At 59.1% G+C, this 19,964-nt stretch overlaps 1 protein-coding gene and 1 long non-coding RNA gene across 2 annotated transcripts; both read left to right on the forward strand.

Annotated features, from left to right (window-relative positions):
- The first annotated feature begins 404 nt into the window (after nt 1-404).
- Nucleotides 405-14,045, forward strand: LRPAP1 (LDL receptor related protein associated protein 1). Its single transcript, XM_004265161.4, has 8 exons — nt 405-681; nt 5,048-5,192; nt 6,807-6,931; nt 7,232-7,352; nt 7,763-7,921; nt 9,199-9,281; nt 10,462-10,638; nt 13,581-14,045. The coding sequence occupies exons 1-8, from the start codon at nt 472-474 to the stop codon at nt 13,641-13,643; spliced, it is 1,083 nt and encodes a 360-aa protein (XP_004265209.1). The 5' UTR covers nt 405-471; the 3' UTR covers nt 13,644-14,045.
- Nucleotides 14,046-19,006: 4,961 nt separating this feature from the next.
- Nucleotides 19,007-19,888, forward strand: LOC125964264 (uncharacterized). Its single transcript, XR_007477118.1, has 2 exons — nt 19,007-19,135; nt 19,683-19,888. It is a non-coding gene; the product is annotated as an uncharacterized LOC125964264 (long non-coding RNA).
- Nucleotides 19,889-19,964: the final 76 nt, after the last annotated feature.

Here is a 19,964-nt window from a genome sequence, read left to right on the forward strand (position 1 = left end):
CCTTCCAGAGACCATAATGACAAGGAAGGCTCAAGACCAAGGCAGATGACACAGAAACAATCTAAGGTGCGGCAGACACGCTCCCGATTTCTGAACTGTTTACTCTTTCTACGGAGTCGAAGGGAAAGGGCGCTCCGGTCAATCCGGGCTGCGGAGTCGGGGCTCTTTTCTCCACCAAGTCTCTAGCAACCCCGCAATCCCAGCTAGGGCAGCCCTAGCCGCAGTTGGTGGCTCCCGTCGTCACGAGGCCGCGGCGTGGTTGCCTAGGAAACGCCCGCGTGCCTCCGCAGGGCTCCCCGGGCCTTGTAGTCCGCCGGCCGCCTCTCTTGGACCGGCCACACGGGGAGAGACTACAACTCCCAGGAGGCAGCGCGGCGGGCCCTGGGGGCGGGGCGGGTCCTGGTGGGCGGGTCCGGCCTAGGGCCTTTTCCCTCCCGCAGCTCCTAGGGTCTCCGCGTCTGGAGAAGGAAGATGGCGTCTGGGAGGGCTCGAACCTGGCTGCGGGAGCTCCGGCCGCCGCCGCTGCTCCTGTTGCTGCTGCTCCTTGGGCCGTGGCCGGCGGCGGGCCACGGCGGCAAGTACTCGCGGGAGAAGAATGAGCCCGAGCCTTCTTCGAAGCGCGAGCCCGGGGGGGAGTTCCGCATGGAGAAGCTGAACCAGCTGTGGGAGAAGGCCCAGCGGGTGAGCGGCGGCCGGGCCCCTCTACGTCGGGGGTCCGCGGGGCCGGGGCTTCCTCTACCTCGGGGGTCCGCGGGGCCGGGGCTTTCTCTAGTTTCGGGGGTCCGTGGGGCAGGGGCTTCCTTTAATCCTGGGATCGGCGGAGCCCGGGCCGGGGTCTCTTCTAATCCCGGGGTCCCCGGGGCCCGGGTCTCCTCTAACTTTGGGGGTCTACGGGGCCGGGGCCTTGAGCCTTTGACAGCCTCACACCCGCCCGCAGAGGTAGGTGTGGGTACCCCTTGCCTTGCGCCTCCGGGAAGAGGGACCCTGGCCTGGTGATGACAGGCGAAGACTTGGGAGGCCTTGGTGCCTGGGCAGAAGGGCCGCCCCGCCAGTTTGAACTGGCAGCTTTGCAGCTGAGGCCGAGATCCCTCCCTGCAGGCAGACCCAGGTCTCCTGCCTTGCACGTTTTTGCCTTTTCTCCTACGTTGTATTTCTCTGTATGGAGAAACAAGAAAAACAGGTGATGCTGAGCACGGAGACAAGCCCAAGGACAGCGGAAATCCTAGAAGCAAAAGCCAGTTCTTGTTAAATCGGGTGAGGGGATGTGGTGAGGTGAGAGGAGAACACCCGAAACTTAAGACGCTAGTGAACTAAATCTAAATCCAGCTGTGCTCATTTTAGAGAAGAAAGCAAGAAAGCCCAGAGGGCAAAGGACGCCTCCAAGGTCACTCCGCCTGGGGGTAGAATTGGGACTACTGCTGGCTGCTTGGGGTGTGACCTGGACCCCTCCGCCTCCTCGTTAACATAGCGGCCCCTCCTTTGTTGGGTGGGGTTTGTTTTTAGTGAAATGGGTATTTACAAACTTCCCCCAACCCTCTGGGCCACAGCGTCTTCATGAGATCCAGGCTTCCGCTTTTAAGCATTCCTGAGTCCTTGAGAAGGAGAGTAAAACAAAGTAAGGACTGAGTTTTGGAAGAGAGGGGAAAACTGCGGGAAGGAAAGGCGGAGGGAGGGGTAAGGGCTGGGGAAGGGATGTGGCAGGGGGACTGCAGGGCAGGCAGGGCCGGGTGGATGCCCCCAGGCCCAGCGCTGTTCCCAGACCAGTGGCCCTGAGGATCCTGCTGGGGGCCCACCTGTCAGGGCCCACTGTGTGTGTGCAGCCTTCCCGGGTAAGAGAGAGCACTCTGGGCTGGAGAAGCAGGGAGGGGCTTCCTGGAGGAAGGGGACCTTGTGTCCAGGAACCTGCCCTGAGCCCTTCTGCTTGCAGGGCTGTCCTGGTCAGCCCCGCCTTGTCCGTCCAGATGCTGCTTTGCATCTGCCCAGCCTGGGCAGCCTCTTCACACCTCCTGGCTGTCACCTGCCCTCAAGCTGCACCCGCCTGAACCGCCCCCCCGCCCCCATGCTCAGTGCACTGCTGACCTGGGCAGCCTCAGGTCACATCTGTCCGAGAGAGTCTGAATCGGTTCTGCAGGAACCCCAACCCTGCCCCAGCCTTGGACGGACGGGCCTTGGACTGGATGACCTTTCCGGGCCCCTTGGCCCTGAATTCTACAATTGCACGTACAAGTCTCTTCTGCTGAACGAAATGTGCAGGCCTTCCAGGGTGGGGTCCATGCCTGTTGGCATTTTCCGGGTCCCTCCTCACATCCGGACGCCTCGCGTGGGTAGGCAGACCCACAGAATACAAGCTGGCCTGTCCCGGGCTCTCTACACTGAGAAGCTTCAAGGGCGGCGGCGGAGCTGGTCCCGGGTGGCGAGCTGTGCAGTCCTCCCGGTGCCGGGCTGGGGTGGGCACTGCCGCTGCTCAGAGCCAGTGCCCAGGATGGTGTGGGGCACCCGGCACACCTGTGCCAGGGTTCTCAGCCTTGGATAATTTGCTCTCTGGAAACATCAAGTGTTTCTTTGTTTTCTAAACATGAAACGATCTCATAGCATGTCATGCCTAGCGTGTACCCAGGGTGAGGGAGAGGAGTCTGATGAAGGCGCCCGCCTCGCCCTCTCTTTCCAGCCCACCTTCTACGGGGGTGGGGGCAAGTCCCGCCTTGGTCCACAGATGCCGTGGTAGGGGCCTCCCCACCATGAGACCAGACCAGGGAGCTGCTGGTGTTGCTTCATCACAGCCCAGCACCTCCAGTCTTGACTTGCTGTGAAACTGTGCAGTGCCTTTTGATCCAGGCGCTTTGGAAGAGCTGTGGGCCAGGCGGCAGTCTTGTGACCTCTCCGGCGTGTTGCAAGGCTCCTGAGCAGGGAGGGGCCGGAGCTGCCCTTGGAGCTTTGGGGGGTGGGTGAAGCCGTGGGAAGTCGTCCCAAGGGGTGCCCCTGTGGAGATGTCTGGTTGGCGTCTCCCTCCCGGGGTTGCTGCGTGTGCACGCGCACGCGTGTGTGTGTGTGTGTGTGTGTGTGTGTGTGTGTGTGAGATAAGAACTTAAGATAGATCTACCCTCTTAGCGAATTTTTAAATAATAAGTATGCAGTGTAAATAGTGGAGGGTGTTGCGCTGTGCAGAGCCTCGGGACTCGCATAACTGCCTTTGTGCCCTTTGACCCGCACCTTGCACCCCCTCCTGGCTGTTGTGAATAGTGCTGCGGTGAGCGTGCGACCCCAGATCTTTCTTCAAGGTCCTGATTTCAGTTCCTTTGCTGGATCACAGTGTATTGATGGTTCTCGTCTTCATTTTTGAGGAACCTCTGTACTGTTCTCCACAGTGGCCGCGCCAATTTTCCATTCCCAGCAGCAGTGCACGAGGGTTCCCTTTTCTCATCCTCACCAACAGTTGTTGTTTTCTGTTTGTTTCCCATAGTAACCGTCCTAATGGGTGTGAGGCGGTACCTCACTGGGGTTGGATTTGCTTTTCCCCGATGAGTCGGGATGTGGAGCATCTTTCCAAGTGCCTGTCAGCCATTTGTATGTTGTGTTTGGAGCAATATTTATTCAAGGTCTTCACCTATGTTTTAAAAAATCAGGTCATTACTTCTGTTCAACGTAGTTGTGGAAGTTCTAGTCAGAACAGCTAGGGAAGTAAAAAGAAATAAAAGTCATCCAAAAAATAAATAAATAAAAGTTATCCAAATCAGAAGGGAGGAGGTAAAGGTGTGTGTCTGCAGGTGATGTGACCTTATGCGGAAAACCCTAACGACTGCAGGAGAGAACTCAGATCTAGTTAACAGTCACCGCGGCTGCAGGATGCAGAAGCAACATACAAGCCTCGGCTGCATTTCTGTACACCAGCGTCAAACGCTCTGAGAAGGAAATTAACGAAACAGTCCCATTTACGGTAGCAGCAGAAGGGATAAAGTACCCAGTGACATTTCGCCATGTGTCCTGGGCCAGTTCTTAACCTCCCTGGGCCTCAGTTTACCCGAGCAGCCTGCAGGGTGATGGTGAAAGTTGCAGAGGCAGAGGAGAAGGTGCCGGGCTCGTGAGGCCCCTGGCTGAGAGCAGCTCCGTGGAGGGCGCTGTGCGCACCCTGAGCCTTGGGCCGAGGGTGTCCGGGATGCGGGCCCAGCGGCGACGGCCGCTGACGAGCGGCTTCCTCCTGCCCAGCTGCTTGTCTCCTGGTTGTAGGTGATTTACTCCGCTTTAATATTTGACAGAGGCTGCTCTGCATTTGGAGTCTGTTAACCAGTTCTTTTCACGTGAGCCATTAACAGTTAACTTCAAGTTAAGGGGGTTAGAAGGGTCCGGAGAGTGGCATTTTTTGCCTGGGCTCCGTGCCTGCTGTTGGGGGCAGCACTGTCACCCAGGGCATCTCCAGCCCTGAGCCCGCGGGCCTCCACGCTTCAGAGGAAGGCTGGCACCAGATCACGACTCACCCTTGCGAGACGCAGAGCCTCGGACGCTGCTGGGCACCAGTCTGCAGCTCGGGGCTCCGGCCCGGACTTCGGCACCTGGGGAGGTGGACAGCCAGGAAGGTGTGCAGGGGTCAGGTCCCAGCGGCCTCGCCCACTGTCCTGTCATCTGTGGGGAGCGCCTGCCTGGGGTGGCACAGTCATCCGGGGAGCCAATGCACCCAAGGGCTACCTGGGGGGAGCCCCGCACTTGCAGCCTCCCCAGGGCCCCGGCTGGGAACGTGAGGCGTCCTGCGACAGGAGCCCCTGGGCCACCAGCACCTGCACACTCAGGCCGCTAGTGGTGGGCGGCTCCCCGGGGACCTGGGATCTGACGAGGCTGGAGAGCGGCCTCGGGGTGTAAGGGCCGGTGGTTTTCAGGCTGCGGGCAGAGGTCCCTTTGAGGCTCTCGTGCGGGGGCACATGCGGGACTTCGGCCGCCTGGGACCCCGGCACGGTCTCCCCGTCGCTGGCGTCTGCTCTCCGAGGTCAGCGTCTCCCGGGCTGTCGCTGGTCCTCGTGCAGCTGGGGGTCACATGTCCTCTCTTCTCCCCCCGTAGCTTGATCTGCCTCCTCTGAAGTTGTCCGAGCTCCATGCTGACCTGAAGATACAAGAACGGGACGAGTTCAAGTGGAAGAAATTGAAGGCTGAAGGCCTGGATGAAGACGGAGAGAAAGAGGCGAAGCTCGCCCGCGGGCTCAGCGGTACATCTCTTCTCAGCCCAGGGGCGGCGGTCGCCCAGGCTCGGGCCCTAGCTTCTTACTCTGACTTGGTTTGAGTAAGAGTCGGGGCTGTCCTCGTGAGCCTGGCCCTGGCAAGGTGACCCTCAGCCGTGGGCAGGCACAGCTGCCGGGCTGTCCTGTGCGGGCTCTTGGGACGTGGGAGGGAGGGCCAGGGCGAGGACGTCTGGCCGCGTTAGCGCACAAGCAACCAGGGCTGCTTGGTCCAGGGAGGCAGCTGGGATGGCCAGATGCCCACGGTCACCTGCACGAGGAAGCAGGGGTGTTCCCAGGGTCTGGCCGTGTGAAGAGCAGTGCCCCCGCCAGTCCGAGCCTTGTGGCCCGTGGCCCACCCTGCATCTAGGGCTCCCAGTGCGTCCAGGTGGCCCGGGGCTGGGAGATGGAGGAGGGTGGGGGGCAGGGAGAGCCCCCTGCCCGTGATGCCCGCGCCACAGGCTGGACACCAGGAACACACACTCTTCACAGCTTACTCTAAAGGCTTCCAGTGGGCTGAGCTGCTGGGCAGGGCGAGTTCTGAGTCACAGGCAGTGTAGACAGGGAAGTGAAGCCCCAGGAGGTGAGGTCAGGCTGAGCGGGGCGCTCCCTGGGCTGGCTCAGCTGAGGGTGGGCCCCCGTGGGGACCACTTGTGTTCAGCGCTTGTCAGAGGAGGTGCTGGGGGTCAGGGGTCAGGTGGGCCACTGCTCGGATGAGGACCTCAGGGATGGAGCACAGGGGAAAGGGGAGCCCGGATCCAGAGAGGCCTGGGTGAGGCCTGGAGGGGACAGTGGGGACTGTCTGCAGATGGGAGGAAGGACGCCCGGTCCTTCAGAGCAGGGAGGGTGGGGCAGGCCCACTCCCAACTCAGGAGGTAGGTGTGGGGCGCGAGGAGATGCTGGGAGGGGCGTCCTCCAGGGCAGACCCAGCAGCCTGGCCCCGCTGAGGAGCGCTCCTTCCGGGTCCACTAGGCATCCGCCGCATCATGTTGGCGACGATGGTGCTGAGACGCAGGCCCCCATCTGGCGCAGAGGCTATGGGTGGCACTGTGTCCTGGGCGCTACTGACAGACGACACCTGGTCGCTGTCCCACGGTGACCGGCCAGCAGCAGGCTGGAGCCAGTATCCCCTCCTGGCTACCGCTGTTAACTTTTCACCAGAAGCTGCCGACGCTGAGGTTTCTCCTTGTAGAAAATCTTTTCTGCAAATAAAAATATGACTTAGGCCGTGGCAGAGCTTCCCCTGGCCACCGCCCCGTCCATTCTGTGGACCGTCGTCCTCTCCCGCCCTCGCTGGAGTTCGCCCCACGACACCAACGGGCTGCAGGTTTTGGTTTTGCAAACCTGTGAAGCTGGTCCTAAAGGCGGTCCCGGGATGCTGAGCCCGTCCTGCCGCACCGCGCTCTCCCCCGTGGGTCGGGACAGAGGGATCGGCCAGAAGCGCGCGGCCCCGAGGCCGCCAGTGTGCGCGGGGGCGTTGCTGGAGGAGGATCCCTGGTTTGTTCGCGCTCCTTCCGCTGGGTCCTGAGTGGGCAGGAGAGCTGGGCGGGCGGCGGAGGGGCGGCCCCCAGACCACGGCCTCGAGCCCCTCCTGTGCCCTCCTAGTCATCCTGGCCAAGTACGGTCTGGACGGGAGGAAGGACGCCCGGGCCGTGAGCAGCAACTCCATCAGCCACGGCCCCGCCGACCACAGCCTGGAGGACCCCCGGCTGGAGAAGCTGTGGCACAAGGTACCCTCGCGCTGCCGTCCGCCCTGGAGGCGTCAGGCCTTGGCCTTTGGTTTTCTGCCCCTGCGTCCCCTAGCGAAGGGGGATGAAGGCCGAGAGCTGGGCCTGAGTACTCCACCCGGGAGCAAGGGTCATGCCTGGCCTGCGGGAGTGATCCACAGGGGCACCTGTGTAGCTAACCCCAGGCGGGCAGGCTGCACCCCAAGGCGTGGACAGGTGGGCTCGGCCTATGGGGGGACCCCGAGGCGTGGACAGGTGAGCACAGCCCGTGGGGGTGTTCACTGGGGGTGGCTTTCCTTCCAGGCGAAGACCTCTGGGAAGTTCTCCAGTGAAGAACTGGACAAGCTGTGGCGGGAACTCCAGCATCACAAAGAGAAGGTCCACGAGTACAACGTCCTGCTGGAGACCCTGAGCAGGACCGAAGGTGCCCCCGCAGGCGGCCCTGGCTCCAGAGCGTTCCAGAACAGAGCTGCTGGGGGGTTGGGGGCAGTGCCGTGCTGTCAGGCCTCCCTGCTTTCCGAGCAGGAATCTCGGCGTTTAGGAGCCCGTCGGGGTGCCCATGCACGTCTGTGAGTGTGGGTTCAGATGAACCCGTTCTGCGGTGACATGGGCCACCTCTCCTGTCACCGCCGGCCTGACTTCAGGGGGACTTGTGGGGGGCTCGGGACCCGCCCTGAGAGAGCAGTGGGGGTGGGGCTGCGGTGGCTCCACGACATCTAGACGAGCTTAGACGACATCTAGACGAGCTTAGACGACATCTAGACGAGCTTAGACAGAGCTCCGCGGGCGGCTCAGGGCCGGGCCCTCACGGCCTCCTGCCTCTGGCTCCCGCAGAAATCCACGAAAACGTCATCAGCCCCATTGACGTGAGCCGCGTCAAGGAGGACGCGCTGCAGGTGGGCCATGCCGAGCTGAAGGACAAGCTGCGGGACATCAGCCAGGGCTTCGACCGCCTGCGGAGAGTCAGCCACCAGGGCTACGGCGACCAGGCCGGTGAGCCCCGCCCTGCGCCCCGCTGCCCGGCGCCCGGGAGACGGCAGCAGAGCCCCTCCAGCCCCTCCGCTCCCAGGGCCACACCTGGGCTGCTTTCTCCCTCCTGGAAGGTGCACGCACCTTTATTTCTAGCCTCACGGTGTCCTTTAACCCTCACGGTGGCCCCCCGCCCCGCGCATTGGGATGGCTGCTCTGCTCCTGTGCAGACAGCTCGCTGCTCGGGCCGAGGCCAGAGCTCCTCGCTGGGTGCCGCCCCCGGAGGATGGCCTGGGCCTCTGCGTGCGTCTCCCGCGGGGGCTCGCGGCTCATGCCTGGTGCGGGCTTGCCGGGAGTCGGCCAGCTGCTCTTTGTACCGTCTTCTGTCACCCGTCTGTTCCTTCTCCGGCCTGTTCCCTGAGCACTGGCCACATGTCGGGTGCTGCTGTCGACGCGGGGTGCGTGCAGTGGGGACGCGAGGTGGGCTCCCTGCTCCTCCACATGGCCCGGGTGCCCCGGGGCACGACTCTGCCCTGCTGGGCTCGCCCGTTTGCCATGGAGAGGGGACCAGGCCACCGTGTGGACCCGCTGTGCTGATCTGCTCAACTGCCATGGAGCAGGGACCCCAAGGGCCTGGCCGTGCAGAGGAGCGGGGCAACTGAGGCTGTGCCTCGGCCCCTCCACTCCCAGGACTGCACCCAGCCGGACCCTGCTGCTGGCCTGCCGAGTCCTGCCAGCAGCGCCCCGGGGCCCCGGGCAGCAGGGAGGGTCCGCCGGTGGGGAGGTGGGACAGCTGGTGAGATGACCGCTGGGCGGGCCGCCGTGGCCACTTGCTCCCAGCCACCTCCAGCCGTGGGAGGGAGGTGGGTGACAAGGCTGCACCGTTGCCACGTGCTCTTGGGAGTGGTGGCTGAAGTCACAGGGTCCCTTCCGTTGGGTTTACTTCGCTTCAGAGCTACAGGGACAGGCAGCGCCTGAGCCACAGCCCGGAACTGTGGGCAGGGGGACCCGCAGTCTGAGCCTCACCCCCCACCCCCAAGCACTCCTGCTTGCTCGCGCAAGGGCTCCTGCGCCCGGGCAGCAGCGGCTTGACCAGGGGCTGCTGAGGGCATCACCAAGGCCCCACCCAGCGGGTCCCAGGAGCCGCAGACTGAGCGTGTGTGGAAGGTGTGCTCGGTCGGCTTCCAGAGGACGCTTGCACTGTGCACGAGCACCGTGCACCGTGCAGGTGGCCTGCGTGGCCCTGCGCATCCCCGGCTGCCGCCGTGCGGGTCACCGAGCCTGCCTTTGCTCCTTCACAGGGTTCGAGGAGCCTCGGGTGCTGGACCTGTGGGACATGGCGCAGTCAGCCAACTTCACCGAGAAGGAGCTGGAGGCCTTCCGGGTAGGGGCGGCGTCTCTCCCAGCGGACTTTCTGAGAACGTGGGCAAGGTCCTCTTCTTTAGTGCTAGCCGATCAGCGTTTTCACGGGAACATTCTCTCCTTGCCGTCTGTGTCCCTCCGCTGCCCCGGGTGGCGGCCCGTGTGGGACGAAGCTGGCCTCCAGTGAACACAGTGTGGCTTCAGGGCATCTGCTTAGCTCTGGGTGCACTGGGCACGAGCTGGGGCTTGTGGGATGAGCGGATTGACGGGGATTTGGAGGGGGAGCCAGCAGGACCCTGCAGGGCCGCAGTGCTCGGCCCGGAGGGAGGAAGGGTCTTTGGGTCACCTGGGCCTCCAGGTGGGTTCTGCTGTGGCAAAGCTGCCACGGGGCAGGGGGTCAGGGATCGGGGAAGGGCGCAGGCCCATGGGCGTGAAGCTTCCGTCTCCTTGGACAGGAGCGCAGGGGGAGGGGAGCCTGCCCGGGGCCTGGGGAGTTATTGGACAGGAGTGCAGGGGGAGGGGAGCCTGCCCGGGGCCTGGGGAGTTAGGATCGCCGACACATTCCGCAGGCATCTTGACGTGGGCCTGGGGGCGCTGGGGGAGTGTAGGGGTCGGGCCTGGAGGCCCACCTGCGCTGGGGTGGGGGGAGCCTGGAGGCCTGGGGGGTGGAGAGGACGGGGACAGTGCAGGGCTCAGCTAGGCTGGATGTGGGGGCAGGGCCAGAGGGGACCAGAGGCTTGGCAGGCGCCATTTACCTAGAGGGTGAGGGGTCACTGGGAGTGGGGAGGGAGCGCATAGGGTGCGACCCTTGGCCCCTGAAGGCCGTCAGGTCCTGCTGGGGCCCTTTAGAGAGAAGGGCTGCTCACCTGACTTCCATGTGTGCTGCTTCGTGATGGCATGGCAGCCAGGACACCCTCCACCCGAGCCTGCCGTCCCGCTCGGCCCCCAGAGCTGCCCTGGGCGGGCTGCACGGGGAATGGGCACAGGGTTGCAGCCTTCAGAGCGGGGGAGCCCCGGCCCTGGCCTGCCTCCTTTGTGCCTTTTGCACAGGGATGTGTTATCTATTCAAAAATAAACGAAACTTAAGCGTGCAGCCACCTGCCCTGGGTGGTCTCCTGAAGCAGCCGTGAAATTCCATCAGGGACCCTAGGGTGGTAGTAAGAGCGTGTTGGGGTAATTCAGTTGTTTCAACATTATCCTAGGAAGAGCTTAAGCACTTCGAAGCCAAAATTGAAAAGCATAACCACTACCAGAAGCAGCTGGAAATTTCTCATCAAAAACTGAAACACGTGGAGAGCTTAGGAGACCAGGAGCACGTCAGCCGGAACAGGGAACGGTACGCCGTGTTGGAGGAGAAGACCAAGGAGCTGGGCTACAAGGTGGGTGTGCGGCCTCCGCGGGAGCGGGCACGTGACAGTTCCGTCAGTGCCAGCGCGCCGGCCCCCTGGCCCCCCGGCCGCCCCTCCCTGGGCCTTGGCCCCCACTCTGCAGAGGGGATGGGATTGTCTCGCCCTCACGGAGCTTGGTGGGAGCAGCCACGCAGCTGCTCCTGCTGGGGGACTGCGCAGCCCTGAAGGGGGTCAGCTGCAGGGGGTGGGGGGACAGGGACTGCCCAGGCCTCCCCACCCCCACCTGCCTCTGGGTCTGTTGAGGGCCGGGCTCTGAACCAGGTGAGCAGGGAAGAGGCGCACACGCGCGAGGCGGGCGGGTGGGCAGGCAGCCAGGGCTGGAGCCGGGCCCTTCCAGCCGCACCACTGGCATCCTGGCCCCCAAACATGTGGCCTGGCACTGGCTCTGAAGGTCCTGCGCTCCTGCGAGCTGCCCACGTGGCTTTGGAGGCTCCTGAGTGGACGCGGGAGCCAGCGGTTTCCCAAGCGTTCGGCCTGGGGTGCAAGGAGACCATACTTGGCTCCAGAGTAGCGGCGGGTCCCATGCAGGGCGCTCCTCGCGTGCGGCTCAGGGGGGCAAATACCCTAAATGGGGGCGCTGGCTCCGTTATGGGGTGACGTGTGAACGCCAGACAGTGCTCAGTGTGCAGGACATTGTGAAGCACCAGCAGGGCCGCTGCCCGCCCTCCCCTGGTCATTCGTGGTGAACCCACAAATCCAGGCACTTGCCAGCCACTAAGACGTGAGGGCCTGTCTGCAGCAGAGCCTCTGGTTCAGGTTAAGAGAGAAGGAGGGGCGGGTGGTGTGGACCCTCTGCAGAGCCAGCAGCACGAGCATGGTACGTCGCCACAGACGCCCAGGAAATTCAAAACAGAGGAGCTGGGCCCTGGAGGGAGCCTCCTTTGTGCCTTTTGCGCAGGGATGTGTTATCTATTCAAAAATAAGTGAAACTGGGCTTCCCTGGTGGCACAGTGGTTGAGAGTCCGCCTGCCAATGCAGGGGACATGGGTTAGTGCCCCGGTCCGGAAGGATCCCACATGCTGTGGAGCGGCTGAGCCTGCGCGTCCAGAGCCTGTGCTCTGCAACGGGAGAGGCCACAGCAGTGAGAGGGCCGTATACCACAAAAAATAAATAAACGAAACTTAAAAAGTGAAAGAAGACCAAAGTAGCGAGAAGGAAGGGAGCATGTGGATTCTTTCCTGTGTTTGGCAGAGCCGAGCGGGGTGAAGCCAGGCATGCCTCGTGGGCGTCCACCTGCAGATCACACCGTGGCGGACTGCACAGCGGGGATGAAGAGGGAACTGGGGCTCCTGGCTCCCCCGGCCGTGGAGAAGGGGCTCTGACGCGCTGTGAGCACCGGGGCTGCTGGAGGAGACCTCCCCAGGTCCCCGCCCGGCCCGGGCTCCTGCGCGGGAGGCCGGCAGCACCAGCCCGCGGGGCTCTGTGAACTAGGAACAGAAAGAGCAGAGCCCAGGCCCTCGGGCTGCCGCGGCGGCACCCGCCATCACGTGACGAGGACAAGCTGGCAGGAGCCGCGGACGAATCGGGGTCTTCATTTGCTGCTTTTGAAATGACGTACCGTAGGCAGCCCGCCATGACAGGCCCCTCAGCCCACGGGGTCACCCCCAGAGCATGAAGCTCTGGTGACTGGAGGGGACCGTGGTGCTGGGCCCTGTAGGACGTCTTCTATGTGAGCCCCGTACATGTGCTGCCGGCAGGAGCCTCGCCTCAGACCTAGAGGTGTGCAGACTGAAAGTGAGCGGGTGGAAAAAGGTATTCCACACGAATGGAAATCAAAGCCACGACAGCAGTACTCACACCAGACAAAATAGACTTGAAAACAAAGACTGTAACAGGAGACAAAGGTAGACATTACATAATGGGATCAATCCAAGAAGACGACGTAACAATTGTTTAAATGTAAGTGCACCCAACATGGGAGCAACTATGACCAGGCATAAAGGGAGACACTGACAGTAACACTAATAGTGGGGGACTTTGCCACCCCCTTACATCAGTGGACAGATGATCCAGACAGAAGATCAGTAAGGAAACACAGGCCTTAAGCGACGCATTAGACCAGATGAACGCTGTAGATACCTATAGAGCATTCCAGCGAAAAGCAGAATACACGTCCTTCTCAAGTGCACAGAGGACATTCTCCAGGACAGATCACATGCTGGGCCACAGAACAAGCCTCAGTAAATATAAGAAAACCATATCAAGCATTTTTTCCAACACACGAGATTGAGACTAGAAATAAACTACAAGAAAAAAAAAACTCCAAAAAACACAAGCACATAGAGGCTAAACAGTATGCTACTCAACAATCAGTGGGTCTCTGAAGAAATGAAAGAAATTTAAAAATACCTGAAGACAAGCAAAAAGACAACTTTCCCAAACCTAGAGGACACAGCAAAAAAAGAGGGAAGTGTATTGCAATGCAGATCTACCTCAGGAAGTAAGAGTCTCGAATAAACAACCTAACCTTACAGTTGAATTAGAAAAAGAACAGACAAAACCCAAAGTTAGTAGAAGAAAGGAATCAGGAGGATCAGAACAGAAATAAAGACCAAAAAAAATAGAAAAGATCAATGAAATTAGGAGCTGGTTCTTTGGAAAGATAAGCAAAACTGATAAACCTTTATCCGGACTCATCAAGAAGCAAACGAGAATGGGCCCAAATCAACGAAAGCGAAAGCGGACGAGGGGGTGGAGAGCGGGAGCAGCGCTGTTCCTGCTCCCCGCTGTTCCTGACGTGCCTTGGGGGCTGTTTGTGGCCAGCGAGCTGCCTTGATGATTTATTTACGATCGGCTCTGGATGGGAGGGTACTGGACAGCAGGATCACCCAGCTGAGAGTTTTCGGCGACGGGCTGCGTGTCTCGGGTCAGGAGCAGATCTGCTAACTGGTTCACCTGTGCTGTCCCCGCAGGTAAAGAAGCATTTGCAGGACCTGTCCAGCCGCATCTCCAGGGCTCGCCACAACGAGCTCTGAGGCCCCGGAGCCTGGCCGGCGGCACAGAGGAGGCGCCAGCTGCCTGGGGCTCCTGAAGACGGGCCTGGGTGCTCCGGGGTGGCTTGTCACCAGCAGAACCTCAGGGCGGGCGCGAGGGGGACGGGCCACGAGGGGCCTGAGCAGGAGGGATAACGCCGCCGGCCGGGAAGAGGAGCCCCGTGATCCCGCCCCGCCCACCCCTGGCTGGTGGCCCTGTGCCGTCAGCACAGCCAGCCGTCACCTCTGTTGAGAATGCAGTTCCCAGCTGCCCGTGGAGTGCTGGTCCCCTGTGCTACAGGTCACAGTTTGCGTCAAAATCAAAAATCTGCCACTGGAAATACTATGTACAGAAGTCCTTACAAATACATTGCAGTATTTAATTAAACCTTGAGGTCACTGAGGCGTCACTGGGTCCCATCTCGCTGTGTCTGCTGGGCCGGGGGACTCAGCCTCAGGTGAGCTGAGCGGCTCCAGGCCGCCATGCCAGCTCCAAGGCCCTTCTCCCACCCCCTCCCCCCCACCTCTGTGGCATGAGATGGAGGAGGGGCTGGCGGGCTGGCTGGGCTCTCCCTGGTCTGGCGCTGAGCTATGGGGTAGAGACGGCAGGGCAGAGGGGATGGTGCCCTGGCCTCTGACCTGAGCTCCTGGCCCTGCAGGTCAGGGTTGGCAAGAGCCCGACGGCCCACGGGGCTCCACGTGCGGCGAGAGGGACCAGCTCAGGGTCAGGTCCACAGCACGCATGGTTCCAAGAGGGTCCCCCGGGTGCTGTGTTCCCGTCTTGGCCACGTCTGATCTCGGCTTCAGCACTGGGACCTGCCACGTGCAGATACCCGTTAGCTGTGCTTACAAGAAAAGCCCAGGGTAGCCTGCCAGGCCTGTCAGGGCACCATGAACACGAGTGGGGAGGTGGCCCCGTGACAGGCAGCTCGGGTGCAGCCTCGTTCCTCCATGGGTCGCTTGGCCCGGCGCCAGGTCTGTCCAGCACAGGAGGGAACCCTAACCTGGGCCTTCATGTCATGCCTGCCACCGGCCCAACCGGCTATTGTGTCCCTCAGCCCTGGCCAGGCTTCGGGCAGGGCTGGGGCAAATGCACTGAGACACCTGTCGGGCCCAAGGGAGGACTCGGTGCCACGCGCTCGGGCACTGGGTCCCCCATGTGCACGCATGGCCCAGCCAGGCTCACGCTGGGGGGCAGTGCAAAGTTGGCCCAGGACATGGAGTCGAATGGGGTGGAGCTGACAGCCTAGAGGCAACTCCTGGCTTCAGACGTGTGCAAGGGAAACGGAGGGGCCTTCACTGTGGTTTGCCGTCGCTCTGGCCCTGGAGGAGACGGGTGAGGCGGAAGCCCCCCGATTCAGGGGCAGTGGCTGCACTGTTCAGTCGTAGCTTCTAGACGATCACTTTGAAGTAAAGGGGTGTTTGCGTGAGGGCACAGACATATGCCTGTGGCTCAGTGAGCTCTCCCACAAGTGCTGGGGCCCCACCCCTGCTCAAGAAGTGCAGGGCCCCGGGCTCCCCAGGACCCCCTTCCCCAGCACTCCTCTTTCCTAGAGCTAACCCCCTGCGCATGTTCCCAAATCTGTATGTTGGAACCTAATCCCCAAGGTGATGGTACCAGGAGGTGGGACCTTTGGGAGGTGATTAGGTCATGAGATTAGGGTCCTCGTGAACAGGATCAGTGCCCTTATAAGAGAGACCCCAGAGCTCCCTCGCCCCCTTCCACTGTGAGGACACAGAGAACCAAGAAGCTGGCCCTACCACACACCAAGCCTCCACGGCATGGTCCTGGGCTTCTGAACTCCAGAACTGAAAGTAACCGGATGCTGTTTATGCCCAGGCTATGGTTTTCTGTTACGGTGGTCCAGTGGACTAAGAAACCACTCTTAGTAAGGTTGGATTTCCCTGTTCAATCTTCATAAACATGCAGTTGTAGTGGGGGGATGTGTCTGTGTCTGTCGGGGTGTGTGTGTGTGTGTGTGTGTATGTTGTCTGGCTTCCAGTAGATGTGCTGGTGAGATTCAACAATGTCGAGCAGGAATTTGTTCCTTTTCGCTGCTACGTAGTATTCCGTTATGGGGCGTATCACACTGATTTTACTCCGTTCTCCTGTTGAACACTTGAGTTGTTTTCAGTTTTGTGCGTAACATCAGAAACGACTGTGGTGAACATTCATCGGGGGGTGGAGCTGCTGCCTCCCAAACACCTCGCTTTCCTCCCCTGGGTTTCCCTCAGGTGCTTTAACGAGGTCCCTGTTGATGGGCAGTTACTTCTAATGCGTTTTTTCAAGATAAGGTGTCCTCAACGTAATAAAGCCCACAGCTAACATCAAAAGCTGAAAGCTTTTGCTCTAAAATCAGGAACAAGACAAGGATACCCGCTCTCACCACTTCTATTCAACATAGTATTGGCAGTCCTAGCCACAGCAATTCGGCAACAAAAAGAAAGACAAGGCATCCAAATTGGAAAGGAAGAAGTAAAACTCACTTCTTGCAGATGACATGAAATTATACATAGAAAAAACTAAAGACTACATCCAAAAACTGTTAGAACTGATAAACGAATTCAGTAAAGTTGCAGGGTACAAAATTAATATACAGAAATCTGTTGTGTTTCTATATACAGTGAAAGTAAACTACCAGAAAGAGAAATGAAGAAAACGGTCCCATTTATAATTGAAATAATTCAAAGAGAATAATTCAAAGAGAATAAAATACCTAGGAATAAGTTTAACCAAGGAGGTGAAAGTCCTGTACACTGAAAACTGTAAGACATTGATGAAAGAAACTGAGGAAGACACAAATAAATGGAAAGATATTCCATGCTCATGGACTGGAAGAATTAATATTGTTTAAATGCCCATACTACCCAAAGCAATCTATAGATTCAGTGCAGTCCTCTAAAAATTCCAATGACATTTTTCACAGAAACAGAACAAACAATCCTAAACTCTTTATGGAACCACAAAAGACCCCAAATTGCCAAGTCAATCTTGAGAAAGACAAAGCTGAAGGCTTCATGCTCTGTGATTTCAAACTATATTACAAGCCTATAGTAATCAAAACAATATGGTATTGGCATAAAACAGACACACAGATCAATGGAACAGAATAGACCGGAAATAAATCCACACTTACGTGGTCAGTTAATTTACAACAGAGGAGCCAAGAATATACAATGGGGAAAGGACAGTCTCTCCAATAAATGGTGTTGGGAAAACTGGACCACTATCTTACACCATGTACAAAATTTAACTCAAAGTGGATTAAAAAACGTTAAGACTTGAAACCATAAAACTCCTAAAAGAAAACAGTAAGCTCCCTGACATTGGTCTTGGCGATGATTTTTTGGATCTGACGCCAAAAGCAAAGGCAACAAAAGCAAAAATAAATAAGTGGGACTACATCAAACTAAAAAGCTTCTGCACAGCAAAGGAGACCATCAACAAAATGAAAAGGGAACCTACGGAATGGGAGAAAATATCTGTGAGCCACAAATCCGATAAGGAGTTAATATCTAAAATATATAAAGAACGCATATAACTCAGTAGCAAAAAAGCAAACAATCCAGTTACAAGTGGGCAGAAGACCTGAATAGACATTTTCCCAAAAAAGACACACAAATGGCCCACAGATACATGAAAAGGTGCCCAACACCACTAATCATTAAGTTTTGTTTTTTGTTGGTTTTCCTATTTTTGGTCACGCCTTGAGGCATGCGGGATCTTAGTTCCCTGACCAGGGATTGAACCCGTGCCCCCTGCAGTGGAAGCGCAGAGTCCTAACCACTGGACCACCAGGGAATTCCATCGTCACTAATCATTAGGGAAATGCAAATCAAGATCACAGAGAGACATCACCTCACACATATTAGAATGACTATTATCCAAAAGACAACAGATAACGAATGTTGACTAGGACGTGGAGAAAGGGAACCCTTGTGCACTGTTGGTGGGAATGTAAATGGGTGCAGCCTCTGTGGAAAACTGTGGAGATTCCTCAAAAAATTAAAAATAGAACTACCATATGATCCAGCAGTTCCACTTCTGGGTATTTATCTGAAGGAAATGAAAACACTAACTCAGAAAGATATCTGCACCCCTGTGTTCATCCCAGCATTATCTACAACTGCCAAGATATAGAAGCAACTGAAGCGCCCATCCATGGATGAATGGATAGAAGATGTGGTACATACATACAACGGAATGTTACTCAGCCATTAAAAAAACGGAACCCTGCCCTAGAGGGCATTGTGCTAAGTGAAGGAAGACAGACAGAAAGATGAATATACGATCTCACAGGTATGTGGAATCTTAAAAAAAAAAAAAAAAACTGAACTGATACAGAGAACAGATGTGTGGTTGCCAGAGGCGGAAGGTAGGGACTGGAGGACGCGACGAAGGGGGTCAAAAGGCACGAACTTCCGATTATAAACTAAGTCACAGGATGTAATGTACGACACGGCAGCTCTAGTTAACAATGCTGTAGTGCGTATTGACAGCTGATGGGAAGTTGGTCTTCAGAGTTCTCATCACATTCCGTAACTCTGTGAGGTGCTGGATGTTAAGTAGATTTACTGTGGCAATCGTTTCACAATATATACAAATACAGAATCGTTATTTTGTCCACCTAAAACTAATATAATTTGTCAATTAAACCTCAACAAAACAATAATAAGGTGTTGTGTCTGACACTGATATTCCAGGATTAAGACGCTAAACCCAGCACAGCACTGGAGGCCCCCAGCCTCCAGGGCACCTCTCTGCCGGATCTGTGTCCAGCGCCCTGCACAGTCTGGCCTGAGGAGGGTCCAGCCTGGGGACCTGAGGGCACAGGGCATGACAGGACATGAGGGGAGTGGGAAGGGCAGCGATGGGGGTGTCACTGCAGGGGTGCTGGGCCAGGGATGCCCCTTCCCTCTCAGCAAAGGTGGGGAGCCCTTCCCAGACTTGAGTTGGGGTCCAGGGTCCCTGAGACCTCCTCCCACGACCACACAGTGGCCCGTGGGCCTCAGCCCTGGTGGCTGTGACAGCTTTGCCGAGGTGACCCTGCTGGACTTGGCCACCAAGTGCTGGCTAGCCGCCCCTCGCAGCTCTGGAGGAAGGGCAGGCAGTTGTCTGGTCCCCACTTGGCCCTGTGTGGCCGCCCTAGCTGGCTTAGCCCTAGCACCCCTGAGCCTCGCTGGCCGGAGGGCAGCCATCGTACGTCAGGACAAACCCCTGCCCTTGGCACTCGTGCCCCGTGGCCCCTGCACAGACTCTCGTGGCGCCCTTGGCCAGGCCTGGCTGACCCCGCAGGGAACTGCTCTGCTTCCCGTGACCGTGTTGCTGCAGGTGCATGCTGCCCAGCAGACCCCTCGGCCACCCACAGCGCCAGAGGGGGGCGCGGAGACCCTTCCTCGATGCCCCACACATCCATGGCCCTGTGTTAGCCTCACGGAAGCTCATCTTACTTGGAAAACGGGAGACCCCAGACACCAGCCACTCAAGGTCACTGGTAAGGCCCGGGACCCCCAGTTGCCTGTCCCCGAGCAGGCGCGTGCAGCCTGCCCAGGGCATGGAGGTCGGCCCCCCTCCCACCCGAGGGAACCCTGACACAGCTGAAGCCCCGGACTGGGGTGCACTGGCCACGCTTTGCCCCCACTTGTGCCTTAAAAGTGAAGCCTGCTACCCTGGAGTCCCATCCAGGGCGTGTGAAAACCGGACCTGTTTGTTGAGCACCCCGGGGCCTTCGCAGCCCACGAGGCACTTTGCCGCCACAGGCTCGGCAGGGGAGGGGGACTGAAGTTCTACCCCACTGGCCTGAGGGACCCGCCGCCAGGGGGAGGAGCTGTGGGGTGCAGCCGCTTGGGCTCCCCACGGGCAGGCTAGCCACGGCTCGCTGGGTCCGGGCTGGGATCGCGGCAGGAGGCAGGGAGGGATGGGTCTGCGTGGGCCCTGCTCGGGATCCCCACCAGGCAGAGCAGGGCCCCGTCTCATCTCTGAGGCCCGGGTGGGACAGCCCGGCTTGGCGAGGAGGACGGGAAGCCCACCGCCAACTCCAGGAACTTCCCACCATCCGGACTCCCATTGGCCAGTGGAGGGGGAACCAGCCCACCGGCCCGCTGAGCCCTGGACCCACCAAGGCCACAAGGAGAGCCCCACCCAGCCACCAGGAGTCCCTCCGTGTGTCCAGAGGCACGTGGCACGAGCCCGCACCCTCAGGAAATAACTGGCCGGTCGACAGTGGAACACGAGTGATTTTAAACCATTTACAGAACTAACTAAATGGGTCCCGAGAAGCGGGCAGTCAGCTGAGCGCGCGAGGGCCATGCCATCCAGGCGCA

Source organism: Orcinus orca, chromosome 4 (assembly GCF_937001465.1).
Source record: "Orcinus orca chromosome 4, mOrcOrc1.1, whole genome shotgun sequence".
Taxonomy (NCBI): domain Eukaryota; kingdom Metazoa; phylum Chordata; class Mammalia; order Artiodactyla; family Delphinidae; genus Orcinus; species Orcinus orca.

Coding starts and splice junctions, on each gene's coding strand:
- LRPAP1 (XM_004265161.4), top strand. CDS start 472: ATGGCGTCTGGGAGGGCTCGAACCTGGCTGCGGGAGCTCCGGCCGCCG. Junction 5,193..6,806: donor GCTCGCCCGCGGGCTCAGCG/GTACATCTCTTC, acceptor GTGCCCTCCTAG/TCATCCTGGCCAAGTACGGT. Junction 9,282..10,461: donor AGGAGCTGGAGGCCTTCCGG/GTAGGGGCGGCG, acceptor ACATTATCCTAG/GAAGAGCTTAAGCACTTCGA.